Source organism: Maylandia zebra, linkage group LG6, assembly GCF_041146795.1.
Source record: "Maylandia zebra isolate NMK-2024a linkage group LG6, Mzebra_GT3a, whole genome shotgun sequence".
Lineage (NCBI taxonomy): Eukaryota > Metazoa > Chordata > Actinopteri > Cichliformes > Cichlidae > Maylandia > Maylandia zebra.
In genome coordinates, this window is record NC_135172.1 from 34,850,735 (window position 1) to 34,873,670 (window position 22,936).

General features: G+C 40.0%; 3 protein-coding genes across 3 annotated transcripts; 2 read left to right on the top strand and 1 right to left on the bottom strand.

Moving 5' to 3' along the window:
- Positions 1-1,759: 1,759 nt before the first annotated feature.
- Positions 1,760-8,497, bottom strand: pi4k2a (phosphatidylinositol 4-kinase type 2 alpha). The gene is made up of 9 exons (XM_004539051.3): positions 7,993-8,497; positions 5,990-6,190; positions 5,771-5,902; positions 5,232-5,385; positions 5,025-5,086; positions 3,689-3,788; positions 3,317-3,450; positions 3,141-3,200; positions 1,760-3,012 (listed from the first exon to the last, which is right to left on the bottom strand). Exons 1-9 carry the CDS (start codon positions 8,329-8,331, stop codon positions 2,851-2,853), a joined length of 1,344 nt encoding a protein of 447 aa, XP_004539108.1. The 5' UTR covers positions 8,332-8,497; the 3' UTR covers positions 1,760-2,850.
- Positions 8,498-11,759: 3,262 nt separating this feature from the next.
- pgam1b (phosphoglycerate mutase 1b) lies at positions 11,760-14,922 on the top strand. Its single transcript, XM_004539050.4, has 4 exons — positions 11,760-12,142; positions 12,951-13,225; positions 13,337-13,517; positions 14,266-14,922. Exons 1-4 carry the CDS (start codon positions 12,004-12,006, stop codon positions 14,433-14,435), a joined length of 765 nt encoding a protein of 254 aa, XP_004539107.1. The 5' UTR covers positions 11,760-12,003; the 3' UTR covers positions 14,436-14,922.
- A 1,885-nt stretch (positions 14,923-16,807) lies between these two features.
- On the top strand, positions 16,808-22,363 carry exosc1 (exosome component 1). The gene is made up of 8 exons (XM_004539049.5): positions 16,808-16,934; positions 18,112-18,227; positions 18,413-18,487; positions 18,586-18,674; positions 20,199-20,232; positions 20,350-20,400; positions 20,849-20,933; positions 21,290-22,363. The coding sequence occupies exons 1-8, from the start codon at positions 16,907-16,909 to the stop codon at positions 21,394-21,396; spliced, it is 585 nt and encodes a 194-aa protein (XP_004539106.1). The 5' UTR covers positions 16,808-16,906; the 3' UTR covers positions 21,397-22,363.
- The last annotated feature ends 573 nt before the right edge of the window (positions 22,364-22,936 follow it).

A 22,936-nucleotide genomic window follows, 5' to 3' on the forward strand; every position in this document is an offset into this window, starting at 1 on the left:
CATTCATTTCAAACCCTGGATTAGCTTTTCAGCAACAGAAAAAAAGGTACCATATTGTAAAGTTGCCTATTTACAACACACTAGCATGAATTTACAGTTAGTTCTAGCCATCTGGTAAATTTAAATACAACATTCTCTATCTGGTTGCTAAATCTTAGTTGCTAAATTCCCCAATATATTTACCAGCTGGGTGCTAATTGTGTTTGTCGATGGGTGGTGGAGAGAGTGTACTGTGGGTTGATCAGTGCTCTTTTCTGCAAACAAGTGCGATGCTAACCCAGAGAATAAGGGGACAAAGGAGAATGAACCAAATCATTAAAACTGGCAGTGAAAACAATGAATAAATCAACAAGCTGAAGAAAGTTGGGTGGTTACTGTGGGTTTGTCACTACGTGTGACAAACCCACGATGCACACCAGGGTTGGAACCTGATTACAGAACTGCTTTAATTCTTCGTGAAATAGATTCAACAAGGTGCTGGAAATATTCCTCAGAGATTTTGGTCAGTATTGACATGATAGCATCACACAGTTGCTGTGGCTTTGCATGCACATTCATAATGTGAATTTTCCATTCTACTGCAATGCAGAGGTTGCTTGTTGGAGAACTGGTGACCGTGGAGGATATTAGAGTACAGTGAATTCATTGGCATGTTCAATAAACCTGTTTGAGATTATCTTAACTTCATTACATGGGATGTTGTCTTGCTGGAAGCAGCCAACAGAAGATGGGTACACTACTCAGGTAGGCTGATTCCCCAAAAGATCCCCCACTCCATTACACCACCAAGGTTGAGTCGCCAAATTCTGACCCCACTATCCAAATGTTGCATCAGAAAAAGCAACTCATCAAACCAGGCAATACTTTTCCAATCTTCTCCTGTCTCTCTCAGTTTCCTCTTCTTTGAAGCAGTGGCATGTGGTTCGGTCTCCTGCTGCTCTAGCCCATCGGCTTCAAGATTCAGCAGTCAGCAGTCTGGCCATTCTCCTCTGACCTCTGGCACCAGCAAGGCATTTTCGCCCAGAGAAATGCCGCTCACTGCCATGCTCTGTAAACCCAGATGATTGTGTGGAAAAAAAAAATCTGGCACCAACAACCATGCTACGTTCAAAATTACTTAAAATAACCTTTATCCCCCATTCTGATGCTCAGTTTGGACTTCAGCAGGTCGTCTGTTCTATGTTTACATGCACGATGAGTTGCTTGCCTGCGATTGGATAATTAGTTATTTGCATTAAAAAAACAGTTCAACAGTGAAGTGGTCCTGATTTTATATCAACTGTCAACAGAAAAGGATACTGAGCATAGCACTGAGTCTTAATTAAGAGTGGAACAATTTTAAAGACAAGGCCAAAATGCAAAATAGACTTCAAAAGTGCTGCCTGTGGTTCCCTCTCCATGCAACTCGATACGCATGAATAACTGTTGTCAGATTAAAGTGTGCTAGTCCGGTGTTAAAGGTTGTTCAGTTAAAAAATTCAGTGCAAATCCAACAGAATAATAAAGTTTATTATTTGTTCATGACTCAGTCATGATTAAAAAAAAATTTCTATCCATTAAAAAAAAGAAAGAAAAAAAGCCATAAACTGAAAGTATAGTTTTGAAACACTAACAAACTTTAGTTCTGCTTGAACATGAGCAAATTATTCTTGCACTTCTTATTTTTTGATTGTACATGTACAATGACAATAAAGGGCTGTTCTATTCTTTTGTATTGTAATAAAATCAATTATAATCAACAGTCACAAACGCACAAATCGCCTGTATTAATGGAATATGTTTTAATTATAATCTGTCATTAAATATTACATACAAATTATACAGTGCATTACATTTCATGTCAGTTCAATACAGCAGAAAGTTACTTCTTTGTTTACTTAGGTCCACCTTGGAGACAGAAAATCAACTCAAACCAAGAGTCCAAAACAAAAGGAGCTGATGGACGAGCAACCACCACTCCCCTTTGTTTAGTTACAGATGCAGTAATTTTGTTTTCTTCACCAAAGACTCAATTCCTCAGAGGGAGTAGACACATTAGACGAGCCACTCAAACTCACACTTACCTTAACTTAACAAACAGTTAAGTTCTTAAACCAAAAGTACCTCAGCTTTTCTACATCAACCAAGATGACTTGCAGATCCTGATCTTAGGAGGAACCATGTGAAACCAGTTCACATGGTCGATGTTCATTGTGTAAAGGCATGCACACCACTGAGTGCCTGTTTCCTGAATCTGTCATACTTGGTCACAATGAACACTTCTCTTATTTGTTAAAAAATAAAGTAAAATAAAATAACGATTTAGTGGCACAACTGCTTTCACCAACCCGGGGTTTTGAACTTTGTGGGAGGGAATATACATGTGGATATTGAAGGATGAGAGATATGGAAAAAAGCAAACAAAACATGGACTTCAACACTTCCCATAAAAAACAACAACATGAGAGGCTTCTGACGAGTGTGCGTGAACAAACATTGTGTGCACCCAGGATTCCAACAGAACAGTCACCTCACTGAAATCTTTCACAAGAAGGTACAAAATCTTCATCACATCATCAGTTTTTAAGCTGACCTCCACAAAAGGCACATAAGTAAAACAGGGAAGATACGTTATGAAATTCTTCCTCTTTTGGCCTCTTCTTAACATTCACCAACTCACACTCTGCTACTGAATTATCCATAAGGAAAGAATGGGAGATGTGAGGACTAATTCCATTTCAAGGAAAAAAAAAAAAAAAAAAATTAAAACCTGTGCCCTCAGGTTCTGTAGTGTCCTTCATCCAAACACTAATGTTCTCAATTGCTTTTCTCGCTCCAGCTCCTTGTTGTTTCTCTTCTTCTGCTTCTTTTCTACCACCAGGTGAAGAAGGGTCTCCTGCTCTGGAAACTCTGCGTGTAAGACTCACTGTTTGCTCTCTGAGGAGCTCTGGCTGTTTCAACAATTACTGGAGGCATCTGGACCAACTGGAGGGGTGTTTTACCATCTTTCAGGGCTTGGCACAGGTTCAAGATCTTGGGATGCAAATTGAGAGGTTTGTCACATCTTAAACTCATACATATATTAAGAATCATTTCCCACTTTTTGTCCTCACCATTAGGTTTTGCTGTCTAGACAGACAATTTCAGAAACGACAACTCACCTGTCCCCTCATAACAGCTACTTGTCTGTGAAACTGTCCTCTGTCAAAACCAGGATCTTTCTGTGAGACACAGTAGATAACATGTATATACCATAGCCATCCTCTCCATCCTTGTTTTCACTTCAAACTTCTCTCACTTACATCAGTCTATGCCACAAAAATTAATGATGACTTGCCTTAAAGAGTTCATAGAGGTCCTCTTCTAGGTCTTTGATGAAATTTGGGTCACTGAGTTTAGGAAGCACTATCTCTCTGATTTCCTGAGAGAAAGGAACTTTGGCCTGGGGAAGCCACGCCCAGTAAAAGGGGTCTGTGATTGGACAAGGAAACATTCTAATTGAATATATTGCTTGTAAAGAGCTCAGCAATTATTTGTGAAATCAAAACGAAGAGAAAATTAATTAAAACCTAATGAAACAAGCAAAGATACAGTCAATGTATATAAAATGTACGTACTTATAAAAAGGAAAAATAAAAAGCTCTTTCTTTTTCTCAAGGGAAGAATAATGTTCTTAAGTTGAACAATGAGTGGTTTAAACGGTGCTTACAAGCTCTCCAGGAGTCAGGGTGTTTCAGGGGGAATGCTAGGCCGTTGTCTATGGCTGCCAACTTGATGATAGGATCCTTTACTACCACCCAGTCTGTGTCCTGGACAGATAAAAACATAAATATAACAAATACATATTTAACTACTGACCTTTTCGGGAGAAAGCATTTGGCCTTCACAATGCAGAATGAGCAAAAACAATAACAAAAAAAAAAAAAATTAACAATATTAAAATTGCAATGTTTAGCATTTTTCACGTATCCATCCATCCATTTTCATCCACTTATCTAATTCACTGTTGAGACATGGGTTGTAACTCTTCCAGCTGTCACTGGGCACAAGGCAAAGTACAGCCCGAATGCATCGCCAGTCTATTGCAGGGCTAAAAGAGAGGGGCAACCACTGACTGTTGCATTAACACCTACGGCTGATTTAGGATAACCACTTAACCTGACATAAACATCTTTGGACCGTAGCCAGAGAACCCAAGAAGATTAAAGCAGGCACGGGGACAATAAACAGGCTGGTCCACAGCTGGTTAATGGTTTGGAACCCAGGACCTTATTACTGTGAGGCAACAGCATGCCACTCTCATTCTTTATGTTAACGATTCATTTATTTATTGCAAATATATGAACAGATTCTCATTTAATTCTAACAGGGTTGATTCACTGAGGGACCTTCACTTGATTTTGTTGCTCAAAAGTGAGACGTCTTTTTTCTTGCTAATGTAAGCTAATGCTAGCTCATCTGCTAATACTGATACTGATTTTTGGTGATTTAAAAATCGGATATATCGGTAATCTATATCAACATCGATAATTTTTATTTCCTTTCAGATACATGAAACATAGACAGATTTCCATAAAATCTGTTATGTTTAGTTATTTATGTGTCCTTACTAAGATAATGAAACTGCAGTTAAAAAATAATATTGTTTTTAGGTTAGCAGCAAGTCTGCCTGACTACAAAAATGTTGTAGCATCCAACTGCAATAATCAAACAGCACTTTAAGAGACATCTGCCTTTCTCCATCTGCATGCTACAACATGAAACAATACTAAGACCACATCCTGTACTACTACATTCATGTTCTCAGCCTCACTGTAGTTTAGACTGAGCAGTAGGTTATTGTCTTTTATTTTATAAAAAGAATAAAAAGATGCTCAGATCAGCTGGTTGGTTGATGTTTGTGTGGGAAACATGTTTTGCCTACAGGAAAAATGTAAATCGCTACCTGTGCTTTTCCTGACAGTTATATTTTAATTAGCATTTCTGAAAATTAATATTACAACTCTAAATGTATTTGCACTTAAGCTTTCGTGTGTGTTTCTCACCCGGTTTCCAACAGTGTCCATGGGACAGTCGTACTTCAGCAACCAGTTGTCATTTCCCCGGTCTGGGATGCAAAAAATATTCAAATTCAGATAAACCCAATCCTAACCAAAGCAGCACTACACGCTCTGCAATGAGCACAATAAATGTTTTCAACAGTGATAAATGAGTTCACTCTGCTTCGTTTACTTACGGTTGTGAGTACGTACCTGTATTCCTGATAATATAATCGAGGACTACGAGCCGCTCAAACTGCAGCTGGAGCTGCCGGTTGGTGTTTTCGGGCAAAGGCTCTGCTTCAAACCTTCGCAGCCAGAAATCTGCATCCTTGTATCCCTCAACAAAGAGCTGAAAAGAACCGACCTGTTGAAGCAGAAAAAGTACTGCAAATTAGAGATTTTCTGATAGATTTCGAAATCATTTTCCCAAGAAAGTTAAAAAGCCTACAACTCTTCATCTGAAATGACCTAAAATGGTATTTTATCCCTGGGAGTTTTTTTTAATATTTATGTGGGTTGATGACCAAACATAGATATTGTGTCCACTACAGCTAAAACGGCATTTGATTTTATAAGCTAATCAATAATGATGAACATGATTATTTCATGAGAAACAAGCTTAAATCTCTTGATGAGAGAAACTGAACATTTCATAGAAATGTAAGAATACATTTAAGAATATTTGTAGAATAATAAACAAATTAATAACTGAATAAAATGACTTGCATAAAACCAATGTACCAGATTACCTTGGGTGGCAGTCCAATCCTGTGAAAGCGCTGGCCCACTTTAGGCACCTTCTCCAAAGCTAGCCTTTTTCCTCGAGACTTGACCCTGTCTATGGCACTATAGTTGAATGTTTCACTTGCCAAATACACCACCTAAAAGTAGAAATTCTGATTAAAAAGAGGGAAATTTTTTCTTTACTGACCTTTGTAATGTGAAGACACTGCCCTGAGAGTTTATACCTTGGTCCTGGGAACAATATTGAGCTCCAGTTTCTGATCAACCAGACTGGCCCCAGCTTCTGAGAGGTAGCCCTGGTTCAGGACCAAACAGTCACGGCCAAAACAGCACGGACAACACAGTTTCTGGAGCCACTTGGTCCACTTGGGATTCAGCTGCCCATAGGGCTCTTCATTTTTAGGTTTGAACACACCAATTATCTTCTGCAAAGGGAGACAGAATGGAAGAAAAATAAAATAAATTGCAGATAAAGTGGCCCATGCAGAGAAGATAGAGTAAGAAGGGCAGGTTTACATATATGTATGAGACAAACAGTAAAATTCAAAGACAATGTGTTTCTTTTTTGTTTTGTTTTTTAAATCTGACACCAACACAGAATAGAGAATAACAGAAAGCAGAATTATCCTGTAGTTTAAATAATAAAAGCCATTAACAACATGAACTGAAATTGTATACTGAAACCATATTATGGCTGAAATGAAACTAGAACCTTTAAACTTATTTTAAAAGCTACACAGGATGACAGTTTCACAGGATAGGCAAAAGGCAGATTTTTGGTATGGTGGTTATAATTCTTTATAGAAGTCACATGTTACATTACATGGTGCGTATAGTGTATCTCATGCGGCAATTACAACATAAACCTTGGTCACTGAAGAGTTATATCCTCACAGGGAGCAAGCACATGACTACTAATCACGGTAGTGACTAAGGAAACTGGAGAGGTGGAGAATGGGAGGTGAATGGGAGCAGCAGGTCACTGGATAAAAACCTCACACATTCAGCCTTAACAAGCAGCACAATAAAGCTGGTGTGATTAGACGGAAAATGCATTTGTGTGGATCCATCTCAGATGCCTTGAGGCACACTTCTCTTTTCTTAAACAACTTAACACACTGGGAGAAACTGGGAGGAAGGTGTCAGTGAGCTGCTCAAGCTGGCTCCAATCATGAAACTTTAGAGTATCATCTGAAAAAAAAAAAGAAGCCTAAAAATCATGTATGTTATTTGAATATGTGTTGCTGTCACCGGGACAGCTGGTCAGATACAGAGTCGCTAACAGATTACTTACACTAACTGGGATGTAGATAATGAACATGTGTCAACACACTTACAGTAACAATGGTGATGAAAGCATTTTAGAAGAAAGCAAGTAATTTGTTATAGGAGTTTTGCAATTGGTATATAACATTCATAATTTTGGTTGAAGACAGATATATTTGTTGGAAGCGGCCTGCAGTGTGTGTCTTATTTAGGGTGCGCTGATGTGCAATGCATAAGCTAAAAAACAGCATCAGTGTGGCCAGTAAAATAAAAAGAATACCCCAGGTCCATTTGGGTTGTGTCTGTGTGTGTGTTTTTAATTAACCTATTTTTCACTGATTTGGTGCATAAAGAGTCCTGGCATTACTGGACCTAGTGTTGGAACCACTGACATCTGTGATTATGAGTAATTAAGTCAGAACTAAGTCTACACTGGCACGGACAGTGGTGCACTGGTTACCAATTCAAAGTTCCAACTTCAGCTGGGGTTGCATGTTCGCATGTTGTCACTGTGCCTGGGTTTCCTGTGGACACCTCACCCTTCTGTCACAGCACATTAGGTGATTACAAATTGGTAGTGGAGGTGAAATAGAGGTAAAGTACTTAGAGAAAATAAATATCTGAGAAGAAAACCTGAGCTGAGAAGGAAGGAAAAAACCCTAAAGCCCCTCTTATGGAATCTCGGGCTATGTTTTATTTAAACTTTCTCTGTTGCATTGTATTATTCATATACCAACCTCCAATTCTCTTCAGTATCTGGCTATTCGATTGGATGATAATTAGTTTATCTAGACTTACAGTGTATCTGCAAAGTCATCACGAGGCCTTTCCTGGGACCAAGTAACACTTCTCAAAACACCCTTAAGTGTTTTCAGACAACACCAACAACCTCTCGGGTTTCACAAATCCCTCAAATGACCGGTCAGTTAAGAGGCAGATTTAAGTTAGCAAGTCTTCTTACCCCCTGTGAATCTTTGACAAAATAGCTCCCACTGGAACCCTGATAGATCCTCTCGGGGTAGATCCCCTCCTCTATAGCTCGTTCGGCCTTTCGGATGATCTCCCTGAACTCGGGATCTTCTGGGAATTCATTCCTGTGCGCCTCCCGTGGCGTGTTTCCACGGTCTCGATCCAGAAGCGGCTGTCTCTCTCGATTGCGCCCCGGACTGCCGGCCGTGATGCGCACCACGGAGCCCGGCGTGCTTCCAAACGCGCCCCGGGGGCTGGTGGGCTCCGTGGGGCAGTAGGTGAAATCACCCGAGTCCCGGAGCGGAGAGACAAGCGGACTCGTCTCGTCCATGACTTGGGAGGTAGACGAGAAGTTCCTTTAACTCCTAATAATGGATGCAGAGAGGAAATAGAAGACCGAAAAGAAAGTGGAATCGATGTTTTGTTAGCTAGCACTGACGCTTGCTAACAAGGAACAAGAAAAAAAAAAATCAGATGACCGTCAGCTTCCGGGAAGAGGCGGGACCCGTGAAGTGTTTTGATCTGTAACCAATCAGCGTGCAAATAGCCACTTCAGCAAGCTAATCTGTTGCAGTGATTGGACAGAATAGTTCCGCCCACGGAAAGCACGTGAGAGAAAAGTTAACCCAATCAATTAACCCCACAAAAAAGCCTTTGATAAACACGTCCTGTGTTTTTATCACGGGGCCTTTTTAGGATGTTATCAGACTGGGTTATAACAGTTTTACTTGTAGATGTCGGTAAATTCTGCCAGGCTGATAAAAAAGGACTTATATTTAGATTCAAGTACTGCATGAAAGCGCTTTCAATTTAATTAGGAGAATTGGATAAATCAGTGTCATAATATAATTATGGAAACTGAAGTTGAGTCATGGAAAGTTGGAATTGGACGTGTCATTTCTAATGATTTCTGGTGATATTTTTAAATGTAAAAAAAAAAAACATTTAACAATCAGGCAATGGGTCACAGTTCAAGATACTGAAACATAACAAAACTAGACTCTATGGAATTTTTAAAACTATTTTTAAACAATTTATTCTTAATTCTTTTTATTTTATACTATCATGCACATGTATGATTTACTGTCTTGTTTGTCTAGAGTTCGTTAACATCTTCACCTAACACACAGAAGACCCGATGGCAGGGCATCCGGAGGAAAAATCTGTTTCAAATGAGAATATACAGTTCCATATCCTGTGCAACCTCTTGCAATTAAGGATTCAGCTATACAAAGCATCATTATCATTATTTTGTATTTTTTTCTGGTTTACACTTAGAGACATTTCTGGGTGACATCGGGCTGACGTACCTAGCTTTTACATGTAGACATGTTTCCCGTTCCCATCAATGATAAAATAAATTATTTTCATACTTGTGGTATATTTAAAAAAACTAAAAAGAATGCCCTGTCCCCAGTCAATTATACATGCATGCACAAACACAGATTCCCCATTCACCCTGCAGGTGGTCTTTGAGGGTCCCGTGCAGTATCTTTGCTTTTCCTAGGACTGCACCTTCCTGGACTAAGATCTGGGATTCCTTTGGTATAGCTACATTTATCACTGTGCCACCGCTACTCTGTCTGGTTGGTTAGCCATCATATCTATACTGAGAACATGTGTGTAGGAGTGTTCTCAGTCCTTGTTGAGTCATATAACATCAGAATGCCTTAGGCAGCGGATGATAAATGGTGATGAGGAACTATCATGGATGACCAACCTCTTTGTGGGATGTACCATGGACAGATAGAGGAAGTTGGTAACATCATGAAATCCTACCAGTGGCTTAAAGGCTGACTTAAAGGACAGCACAGAGGGTCTGATCATGCCATCATCAGAACCAAGATCCATGGAAGCAGGAGTCTACCACAGCCAAGAAGACCCAAGTTTTAGCCTGTGCAAAGGTGCCCTGGAGACTATCCAACAGCATATAGCACGATGTAATGTGCAAGCTGAGATGGTATACACTGAGACGGATAGTGTACAGGAAAATGTGTGAAACATGTGAATTAGAAGTCTTCAACTCCTGATGGGAGATGACACTGAAGGTGGTTGGGGACACCAGCGCTAAGGTACTGTAGGACTTCAAGTTCCAGACAAATAAACAGCTGCTGGTCAACCAAACACACATAGTGATGGTTGACAAGGAACAGAAGACTGCAGCTGTGACAGATGTGGCAATCTCGGTTGAAAGTAACATCAAGAAAAAGGAGCACAAGAAAAGAAAGAAGCATCATGGGCTAAAGGAAAACTGGAACAGACGTGGAAGTCCAAAGTGGTTCGAGTGATAGAATAGAATAAAGGCATTTGGAGCAAACTCCAAGCTGGAAGAGCATCTCTAACAGATTCTATCAGAGGTCTCTGTCCTGTCTCAGAACTGCTGAGATACAACAGTCTTCAAACGCTCAGGCCAAGAGGCTTGAGAAAGAGACACATAGCACCCCCTACAGGGGTGACAGGGAGATGCCTTCTCCGTGCTTTATTGGAAAAGACAAATGTATATGCTCTAAATTTTTAGTGGGGGATGTCTTTTACCTGTAGATGGTATAGTTTCCATTAAAAGTGATGTGAATCTGCTGGTATATGTGCACTCATTTGCCACTTCTCACCCTTTGCTCCTGTTGTTAGAATGGATGCTATCCATTATAAGAAGAAGGCTTAATATCTTGAGTAGGGGGTGTTAAAATCTGAACCTTTCTGAATTTAGAGTCACACTGAACATTTGAAGACAAAGTGTGGTTTAAATGCGGGTACGCTAAGTGCATACTCATCACACGACTACCACGTCTCAGTGTGATGAATGTCTGAAAATTCCAATGAGTAACAGGAAAACCCAACTCACATCTCAGGGTTTCTAACCATAAAGGATTCCTTATTTAAATATACTCAGTTTAAAACGATTTTATATTAATTTTAAAATATTAATGATAAATAATAAATCATGTAATCACATATAAATAATTTATTTGTCAAATGGGAGTCTGGGAGTTAAAAGAGAAAAAAAAAAGTGACAAAACTGACTCACCTTTTGTATCAGTGATTGATTTTTATAACCCAACAGGTGTTTTAGATTTTACACAATAGTTCTGCTGTCATTTTTTACTTTTACTGGTAATCTATATGTGTCTAAATATGTGATGAGGCTATAGTGTTTATTATTAATATGATACTAGTGGTGCTTTAGTGGTGTTTCTAAAATTGTCTCCTTCATGTTAATAAAGTGCACAAATATCTATAACATCTTTGAATATAATGCATTTAAGTAAATTGTCTACAGTGACCTAAAGAATTATGAAAGTAACCGATTATCGCATTTTTGACAGTGGCAACAGAAACTATGTAGACTAGCTTTGAGATTATGGCACAGTCTTATGTTTGGATCATGTTTCACAGATGCTACCATTGACTAATGGTTCTATCTTAAATATGATCAATCTTTCGCTCTCCGTGTATTTATATTGTATAAATTCAATAACCAGTAACTGGATTTAATCAACAGTAACAAATTTGAAACTTCGTCTCTCTCCCATGTGTCTCCCTCTGCTCTCTTCTCTTGCCACTCATTAAACTGAATTGAATATATGTTTCTAACTTAGTGAGGATATGCGATATATGACTTTTTTTTTCAACGATTAAAATGATCATTCGTGATTTTTTTACAGGCACGTGCTAACATGATGCACAAACACCGGTGTGGACGTGCCGCTGTGCGCATCTTCCTGCCTCCCCTCCTCCATTGAACGCAGCACGCCTTCTGATTGGTGGAAACTAGCAGGAAGAGAGGAAGAGGACTCAAATCTTGAGAGCTGTCAAACTGGGCTACTCGCTAACCTTCCATCACACGAGCTCACATTTAGCAATCACCCGCCTGTTGCTTTGTAGGAACGTTTGGGGTTTCGGTGAAGCCCGGCTAAATCTGAGACCGTTGCTTCTGCTGCCTTTTAGGAGGAGTCACTTTCCCCGAAGTTCCCGGAAATACAGCGTAGAGGACATTGGTGTGAGGATGGCTGCGTACAAGATTGTCCTGATCCGCCATGGAGAGAGCTGCTGGAACCAGGAGAACCGCTTCTGCGGCTGGTTCGACGCGGACCTGAGCGAGACCGGGGAGCAGGAGGCAAAGAGGGGAGGACAGGCCTTGAAAGGTACGGTATCAGAAAATGTCAAGGCCTAATCGGGCTTTCTCTCGGTCACTGGATTAAGCCACAGCAAGCCGGTGCTTACGCAACTTTGTTGAATGGGGAAACCGGTGGTAGGCCCAGTGCGGCAGAAGGGATGGAGTCATTTCACGGGTTGTCCCGCAGTCTGCTGGGCCACACGGTCACTGCTTCAAATTAAATGCTACTGGAGTTTTTTTCCATTAGCTTCTCTCCCACCGGGGCAGACGGTTTGGCGCCTCCTGGTGCAGCAACATAGCCTCTAATTTTCATTCAAAGAAAGCAATTCTTATTTGTGGTGTTCTTTAACCACAGAAGTATTTTGGAGAGTCATAATATAATTAATTTGGTCTTTGACGATCTTAAGTGTATTTGTATTTATCAAAAATAATAATAAAAATCCATAGCTTTTAGAAATGAGCATATGAATTAAAACTGGAGCATATAACCAGGCCAAAGATGCTTTTGTTTCCAGAGGGCAGAATATTACTGTTTGCTGAGTCATCATGCTGGATTCACTCACACACACACACACACACACACACACACACTCCTGCTGTTTTTTTTATGACCTAAAAATCCCAAACAGGCACATCTTGCAGTGTTAAGTCTGCCAGTGCCTTGCGGCCCCTGACCAAGAAAAATCACATGCAACTGATAAAAGAAGGGCAATAAAACATGAAGGTATCTATTATTTGATCCTGTGAATGGTAGCTGCAGTAGTATTCCTTCATGAAAAATATGACAAACTGTTTTGAAATACACGTCTCAAAATGTCATCTCTATTTCCCCTCAGATGCTGGCTATGAGTTTGACATTTGCTACACATCTGTCCTAAAGAGGGCCATCCGCACTCTGTGGTTTGTCCTGGATAGCATCGACCAGATGTGGCTGCCCGTCCACCGGACCTGGCGCCTCAACGAGCGTCACTATGGTGGTCTGACTGGGCTGAACAAGGCTGAAACGGCAGCCAAACACGGGGAAGCCCAGGTCAAGATCTGGAGGCGTTCTTTTGACATTCCTCCCCCACCTATGGATGAGGGACATGACTATTATCAGACCATAAGCAAGGTAACCGCTCGGGGAAATTATGACAAGTTGACTCTTTTCGTTATTGCTTCAATGTAACCCTGCGTTGCTGAAACTATTTTGACAACACCGACTTCTTCTTTTTCCCTGTAGGACCGACGTTATGCTGACCTGACAGAGGACCAGCTCCCTAGCTGTGAGAGTCTTAAGGACACCATTGCTCGGGCACTTCCTTTCTGGAACGAGGAGATCGTGCCACAGATCAAAGAAGGAAAGAGGGTGCTGATTGCTGCCCATGGCAACAGTCTCCGTGGCATTGTCAAGCACCTGGAGGGTAAGGAGTAGAGGAGAAACTTGTGAAACATTTCTCAGCACTAAAAACACCTTTCAGTGTTATTTCACTTACTATGAGTCAACAATGAATTGAGTTACCTGCTAAACCTTCATAAAGGCCAATATTTGATCCATCCATTTGGGTTTTAGGGAAGTCAGAAATTAACTTATAGACAAGAGTGTAGAGTTATTAGCTGTTGCAGTGGGTTAACTAGCAGATTGTTATTGGTCTAGGTGGCCACATTCCTAATAGTGCAGACATCCAAGTTTATGACTGTGATAACTTGAGAGTTACACAGTGTTGTTTTTTGAAATTATACCATAGAGGCATCTACTAAAAATCTCAGGCAAGTTCGAGTCCTGGTGACCTTGACCTCAAGGTCAGAGGTCACCAGGAGCAGCACCATAGGAGCAGCTATTAAATTTTTTTGAGTTTGAATCTGTGACCTTGAATTCAAAGTCAAGGTCATAGGTCACATTTTCTGAAAATCTTGTAAATGCAATAACTCAAGAAGGAAGTCACCTAAGATTTTCAAATTGATCTAGTTGCAGGCTGAGGGATAGGCAGTATTTTGTGTTCCAAGCAGGTTTATTTTAGTTCTTAAGTTGTGAATTTTAATGTAACAGTTTAACAATCATGTGTTTATCTAACAAAGCTATCATCCGCTGTTACGCATTTTAACGCGGTCTAAAGCAGCAGCAGCTACATTGAAATGAGTTACAGCTTTGTGTCTGTCATTGTTTCATAGGTATGTCAGAGGAGGCCATCATGGAGCTGAACCTGCCAACAGGCATCCCCATCGTGTATGAGCTGGACAAGAACCTGAAGCCTATTGGACCCATGCAGTTCCTGGGAGATGAGGAGACTGTAAAGAAAGCCATGGAAGCTGTAGCTGCTCAGGGAAAAGCCAAGAAATAGACTTGTCCTTCCTTTGGGAGTAAAGATCAATCATCTGCTTTTTTTTTCTTTTTCTTTCCCCATCCAGTTTTGAAAGGGTCATTTACTGTTTATGTCATCGCAGACTTGAGCACAGGTAGACACACAATGTGCACTTTATCTTAATACCACCCATTTTTCACAAAAATGTACAATCTGATGTTTAATTTGACTGCTCTTTACTTTGTTACATACTGAAACACACATTTCATTATTAGACTGTGGATATAAGTTGTAATGTGGTTTAAGCACTGACCAAATATAAATTAGGGACCAGCAAACGCACTACCCCAGCAGAGTTCCAAGTATTCTTTCCAATTTACAATCCATGTAGATGAAGCGCAGCGGAAAAACCTACAGTTACACTGGCTATGTTAAAGTGTGAGCAGACTTGCTCTAGACTGCTGAATATTGTTTGCTGTGGCATTGTGCTTAAAAATTAATAAATGTTGTGAGTCATTATGCAGTGTACTGTGTGTGATGTCATTTTTTTTTTCCAGGACAACTGCACTTTTTTTTTTTTTTATATGGTAACTGAGAAATTTGTCTCAGTAAAAGGCAAATATTGAAATGCACTTTATCCAGTTCCCTCACTAAGTAAATGCAATTAGCAGAAATGAAAAGTTTGTTTTAATTGCCTTATGTGATAGTCCTTGTATTCACACTTTTCTGTCACAGTAACTGCTACTTCAGCAGCTGTTCTGTTGGTTAAACACATTTGTATTTCTTGTATGCATCCATAGATCAACACGTTTCACACGAGACTCTGATAACGAGTTTTGTAAACTGCAACCAATCGAAAATGTGAGAGATTGTTTTAGTTTGTGGGATTGGGGGGGCAAGTTTTTTTTTCTCGTAAATCAGGATGGAAAATAAGTATTTGGTCACCTCAAACAAGGAAAATCTCTGGCTCTCACAGACCTGTAACGTCTTCTGTAAGAAGCTTTTCTGTCCCCCACTTGTTACCTGTATGAATGGCACCTGTTTGAACTCATCATCTGTATAAAAGACACCTGTCCACAGCCTCAAACAGTCAGACTCCAAACTCCGCCATGGCCAAGACCAAAGAGCTTTCGAAGGACACCAGGAAAAGTATTGTAGACCTGCACCAGACTGGGAAGAGTGAATCTACAATAGGCAAGCAGCTTGGTGTGAAAAAATCAACTGTGGGAGCAATCATCAGAAAATGGAAGCCATACAAGACCACTGATAATCTCCCTCGATCTGGGGCTCCACGCAAGATCTCATCCCGTGGGGTCACAATGATCATGAGAACGGTGAGCAAAGATCCCAGAACCACACGGGGGGACCTGGTGAATGACCTGCAGAGAGCTGGGACCAAAGTAACAAAGGTCACCATCAGTAACACACTACAACGGCAGGGAATCAAATCCCGCAGTGCCAGACGTGTTCCGCTGCTGAAGCCAGTGCATGTCCAGGCCCGTCTGAAGTTTGCCAGAGAGCACATGGATGATACAGCAGAGGATTGGGAGAATGTCATGTGGTCAGATGAAACCAAAGTAGAACTTTTTGGTATAAACTCAACTCGTCGTGTTTGGAGGAAGAAGAATACTGAGTTGCATCCCAAGAACACCATACCTACTGTGAAGCATGGGGGTGGAAACATCATGCTATGGGGCTGTTTTTCTGCCAAGGGGACAGGACGACTGATCCGTGTTAAGGACAGAATGAATGGGGCCATGTATCGTGAGATTTTAAGCCAAAACCTCCTTCCATCAGTGAGAACTTTGAAGATGAAACGAGGCTGGGTCTTCCAACATGACAATGATCCAAAACACACCGCCCGGGCAACAAAGGAGTGGCTCCGTAAGAAGCATTTGAAAGTCCTGGAGTGGCCTAGCCAGTCTCCAGACCTCAACCCCATAGAAAATCTGTGGCGGGAGTTGAAAGTCCGTGTTGCTCGGCGACAGCCCCAAAACATCACTGCTCTCGAGAAGATCTGCATGGAGGAATGGGCCAAAATACCAGCTACTGTGTGTGCAAACCTGGTAAAGACCTATAGTAAACGTTTGACCTCTGTTATTGCCAACAAAGGTTATGTTACAAAGTATTGAGTTGTATCTTTGTTATTGACCAAATACTTGTTTTCCACCCTGATTTACGAATAAATTCTTTACAAATCCTACCATGTGGATTCATGGATTTTTTTTTTTTTTCACATTCTGTCTCTCACAGTTGAAGTGTACCTCTGGTGCAAATTACTGACCTCTGTCATCATTTTAAGTGGGGGAACTTGCACAATCGGTGGCTGACTAAATACTTTTTTGCCCCACTGTATAACTTATTCAATGATGTACCCGACCATGTGTGGCTCAACAATCATGGCGGATCAACGCATTTTGTTCCGCTGACGCTAGTGACTCTGACCAATCAAAATCTTCCCAAGCCCTTCGTCCTAACCAATAGGCTGCCTACGTTCACCTCTCGAAAACATGTCGCCGATGAAGCTGTGCGTTCCCGGTAAGTCCCGTAATTTTGTCTCTAAAAGCGCTTAAAAACTAAATATACCGGTGTGTAGATTGTATTTTGGGATATGTAAACAGATTTAACAGCTTTAGCGTCATTTTCTATTAGAAAAGGAAGTTAAACGGCATTCCGAGCGTGTGAAACCCTGGTGATTATTTCCAGCTGCCATGCGTGGAGTAGGCTTTGGCTTCCCGTACTTGTAACGCTGTAGTAACTTATTTTATAATCAATCACCTGTTGGATCAGCTGACTGTCAGATGGAGTCGGGGTTTTCAGCTCTACCGTATCATGGTCTTTTACCGTATTTGCAGGGCTGTGAGTTATTGACTTTGGCTTTCCACTGCTGATGAGACCCGATCCGCAGCCCTGCCCATCTCCTCGGGCAAGATAACGCATTCCTAAGCTTTGTTTTGTCACACCCGTGGGAAAGCTGCATGTCTATCCGGCGCATGGCAGTAGTGAACCTTAAATGAGTTGTCAGCAGGAGTAGCATTTAATTTCATTCTAATTACGGTTGAAAAAGCGCAAAGTAGCAAGATAATTAATTGTAGTGCAAGAAAAATGAAGGGTAGTAATGTGTCACATGACATAAATTATGTTTTGTGTTTTAATCTTATTGTCCATGATGTGTTTTGTGCTTAAGGGTTGCAGATACATTGTTAGTCCCACAATGCTGTTACATCAAAGCATCCTCAGTCTCTCCGTTTCAGTTAGCAGATGATAACCAAAATAAGGGAAACTATTATTATTGTTATTATTCTTTAGTTATATATTATATAGTCTATGTTGACAATTGTAACAAAATATTCTGTTACAATGCTGGATGCTTATATTAAACATGGACAAAGTTTTAAATAATGATATGTACAGATCATCCCTGTAAGCCAGTAGCTCATTTTCAGTTTTTATTCTACGGTACTTCTGGATCTTTGTTTTGTCCTCAAGAGAGGGAGGATGTTCAATCTGTCTGATAAAGATGTCAGATAAAGATGGTTGATGGAGATGTGAAAAGGCTGGGTTCAGATATGGAGCCAAGCATAAGATAAAGATTATTTTTGGTGATGACTCATGCAACAATGTTTTTATTTTAATTCATTTTTTTTAGAAGGAACAGTGCATCTCCAGAACCCAAACACTAACACAACATCTATGTCTTTTTGTTTGTACTTAGGTGACAAACTATGCAGCGCGGAAGACTGTATTCCTGGCACAGGAGTATACCTGCGACATGGCTACATATACTCGTCACTAGCAGGCTATGTGCTCAGGAAGAATGAGGGAGAGGAGGTAAGGGGTGTGGGTAAGACAGGGGAGGGGAAAGTTTGTTCAGCAGTGAGACAAGTACAAATGCCAGACTAAAGGTATTTTTGCAATGTCTGTTGACGTGAGTGAGCTGAACTAGTTTTGTTAATGTCTTAAGTGATTTGTACATCATATGGATAACTTCTACTGGGATTATTTTGTCTCCTTAGTTACCAGTGATTTCAGTCGTGAGGGAAACAGAAACACAACTGCTGCCAGATGTAGGCGCAATAGTCACCTGTAAGGTATGCAATAGAATAAGAAACTGTTACTACCGCTGGATGTTCTGAGTAAATATTCGTGCACAGTTTACAATCTGTTTTATTTATTTTTCATTTAACAGGTAACCAGCATCAATCCCAGATTTGCCAAAGTCCACATCCTTTATGTAGGTTCCACACCGCTGAAGGACCGCTTTAGAGGCACTATCAGGTAACCACAAAAACTGAGCCAGTTTTTGTCTAATATTATACTGGAGACTGTTCAGTACAATTCAGTTTTATTTATACAGAGTCAAATCACAATAACAGTTGCCTCAAGGTACTTTATATTGTAAGGTAAAGACCCTACAATAACACAAAGAAAACAGAGAAAACCCAACAATCATATGATTCCCTATGAGCAAGCACGTTAGCGATAGTGGGGAAAGAAAAACTCCCCTTTAACAGGAAGAAACCTCCAGCAAAACTAGGCTCAGGAAGGGTGGCCAATAGGATAAGATGGGGACTGATTATTCCAGACCTTGTATGTGAGGAACAGGATTTTGAATTCAATTCTGGATTTAACAAGGAGCCAATGAAGAGAAGCCAATATACGAGAAATCTGATCTCTCTTTCTAGTCCGTGCCAGTACTCTTGCTGCAGCATTTTGTATTAACTGAAGGCTTTTCAGTAAGTTTTTAGGAAATCCTGATAATCATGAATTACAGTCGTCCAGCCTAGAAGTAATAAATGCATGAACTAGTTTTTCAGCATCAGTCTGAGACAGGATCTTTCTCATTTTGGAAATGGAAGAAAGACATCTTACATTTTTGTTTAATATGTTCATTGAAGGACATATCCTGGTCAAAAATGACGTCTTTAAGACATTCTCGTAGTTTAACAAATTGGTGTGCGCTATCTGGCTTAATAGATAAATGAATGAATAGATAAAGTCTAGTGTCATCTGTATAACAGCGGAAATGTATGCTATGTCTTCTAATGATACTGCCTACGGGAAGCATGTATAATGTGAACAGAATTCTAGAATGGAACCCTGTGGAACGCCATAGTTATTCTTCCTATCTGAAGAGGACTCTCATTTACATGAACAAATTGCAGTCTTTTAGATACGATTCAAACCGCTGCAGCGCAGGACCTTTAATACCTACAGCATGCTCTAACTGCTGTAAAAAATGTTATGGTCACAGAGATGTGTCCACTGTCAGAGGCCATAAGAAGCTCAATTGTAACCTTCACTAAAGCTAATTCTGTAAAGAAACTGTTAGAAATACCAGGTAGGTAAGAATGAAGAAGCCCAGCTAGTCTTATTCAAATTCAAACCGATGAGTTGATTTAAAAACAACGAAATAAACTCATTAAAGTCTCTACTTAAACTCCAATATATGTATGCCAAACTTTCAGACTGCTAATCATGTGAGATGGGCCTGAGGCGGCCAAAAGCAGGACCTGTTTTAACCCTCTCAGGCTCAAATTAAACTTTTTGTTGCTAATGCACAACCAAGTCCTGCAGTGGTACTTCTGAGTAAAAAAAACTCATAAAATATGTATGTGGGGTAATCAGGTTGTTAGTTTTTAACTGTTGCAAATCGGCAACGCCTGCCTCGAGAGGGTTAAGGAGGTGGTTGTAGAAAATGCTCATAGCCGCTACCGTACAGATCTAACTCCAGCGTGAGGCAGGGTTTTATGGACATAATATTCTGGCCTAAACACAAACTCACTCTCTGTTTCTCTACAGAAAAGAAGATGTGCGTGCAACAGAAAAAGACAAGGTCTGTTTGAATTCCTGTTTTCCACTCACATCTTTCATTAGTTTCTTCTGCATATAATAATTTTTATTAAAATAAGGTGACATGTTTATTTGTAACCGTTTTTCTTCCTTGTTACAGGTAGAGACATACAAAAGCTTCAGACCCGGTGACATCGTCTTGGCAAAAGTTGTATCCTTCACATTATTATGCCGTCACTGGTGGTTTTGAACCAGCGCATGCTTGTCATTTCTTTTTCTTTTTTTCAACATTTACATAATTGTGGACTCTGAATTCATTCCCCAGGCTGAGACTGTCAACAACAAGTTTTCCTTTTTTCATTTCAAAATGTGCTTGAGGGAGAATATTTGTCACAGTCAAAATAACCCCTGTGCCAAAAATGTTAATAAGAGTGAACGATGAATGACTGGAAAGTATGCAGGTCATATGTAACTTTTATTCCTTCCTGGAAACACATCAGGTCACCAAGACACGGCTTAAAAAACAAAAACAAAACGTGATGTGTAACATGTAAACGTTTCATCATCTGCCTTTACAAATTCACCTTTCCATTTCTGGAATAAGAATTTTTTAAATCCTGATTTGTATCCATTGATAAACCTTGACGTGACTGTGTCAGATTTCTCTTGGTGATGTTCAGTCTAACTACCTGTTGACAACAGCAGAAAATGAACTGGGAGTGGTCGTTGCACACAGTGAAGCAGGTAAATATCAAATGCATAATATGGCCATTGGCCTTGAAGCGCTGGAGAATTCCAGCACCGTGCTGCACAGAATACTAGCACCCTGTTGGACCACAAGGTGGTGCTATCTGATGGATTATCTTTCTACAGAAAAGCATTTGTTAGGTTTGTTATTGCCACTTGAAGACTGTGACAACACATGTGAGAAACATGTATCAGTCTTCTTTTAAACTACCACTGCTTTTTGCAGAATTATAATTGTGCCTAAGTATCAAAATGTCTGATTCACTAATCTGTTAGCTGTGAAGTAATTTATTGTTGGTTAATAATGTAATCTTGATGTATTTTTTTTTTCACTCTGTTTTTCTGTATCCCAGGTGCTCAGATGGTTCCCATCAGCTGGTGTGAGATGCAGTGCCCACTTACGCACGCCAAAGAGTTCCGTAAAGTAGCGCGAGTGCAACCCGAGTACCTACAAGCATGAGTCTGGAAATTCCTTCCTATCACAAGGAACGCACAACCCCGCCCGTCTGTCCTTCAGTCACTCCTGTCAAGTAGCTTCCCAGCTCTGTTTTTCGATGCTATCTGAGTAATGATTCACAGATTACTTCTGGTTTCGCGTGTCTTAAGTGTTTTGCAGAAAGCTGTCTTTCATCTGTCCATGCTGTTTATTTAGTCATCTTTTCATTGTGTTGGATTAAAACCACTGAACAGAACAATTTAGAAAAAAGTGGTTAAATTCCAAACAATAGCAGGTGTTGTTAAATCCACATGCCAGAAATGTGGGTGTGAAAAATTGCCTTTAAATTTTCTGACAGCAATCATATTAGAACTGTATCAGTTCACTCAACGTGTTGCATTGCAGCTGCCAAACTGTCACAAACCTGAAAACTGAAAATTGAGCAACTAGCCAAATGCAGGAGTCACTTAGTTTTACTGTTAAGTATTACAGTTAGAAATGTGGCAGGTCATCGGGTTGGTTAGTCGATAAATGGATGGATCTTTGACATAAAGACAAAACTGGACTCTTTTATATCCATTTTATATCTGGAGAGGTGAGAAAAGTGATCCTGATCCAACCAGAAATACTACATAGGTAGCAATGTAGTTTTTCTGCTGAGATATCCATGCAACTAACCTGATTGGCCACGTTCATAAAAGTGAAAGACTTTGAGCTGAAAAGACTGAGCTCTTTTTTTTTTTTTTTTTTTTGTTCCTTTAAAACTTTTCAGTTTCTAGTAAAATAAATGTGATTAAAAGAATGGAATACTGAAGTACTGCATACGATAGTCAGATATTTTTGATTTCCAGCATATTAACTCAAAGATTATAAGCGAAATACAAGAAAGCAGTAATACTAACATTTTCTTTGATATATACTGGACTTCTCTTATTCTTTCTTTACTGTACAGAAGATGTGCAAGAATGAAATAAAACGACTATCCAAACCATCTGTGCAAGGTTTCCTCTTTACACACATTCATAAGATCACAATGAGAATTTTGATTACTTCCACATTGCTTTGCAAATTAAAATCATTTGACAATTATTATATTCTGTGTTTTACAATTTTGTGGCCCATGCTTTTGTAAACAGACCGTTAACACATTTAACTCAATATGTTCTAACCGAACTCTTTCTCAGGTGCACCATGCTGGCACTGGGTTCATCAACCCTTTTGGCTTCTCAAGTGCTTTAATTCCTTTTCACATAGAATCTACAAGGTGTTCAAACCGTTCCTCAGAGTTTGGTTAATGTTAACATGACATCATCACGAAATTTCTTCAGATTTCTCTGCTGCACATCCATGATGGTGAATCCCGTATTCCGTGTCATCCCAAAGGTGCTCTTTTGGATTGAGTTCTGGAAATGGTGTGTTAGCCTGATGTTATCTTTGTACACTCTGATCATAAAGGGTTGGACATGTTCAACAATACTCAGTTGGTACTAAGAGGCCCAAAATGTGCCAAGAAATTATTTCCCCACACTGTTTCACCGTCACATTCAACCTGAGCCACTGATAC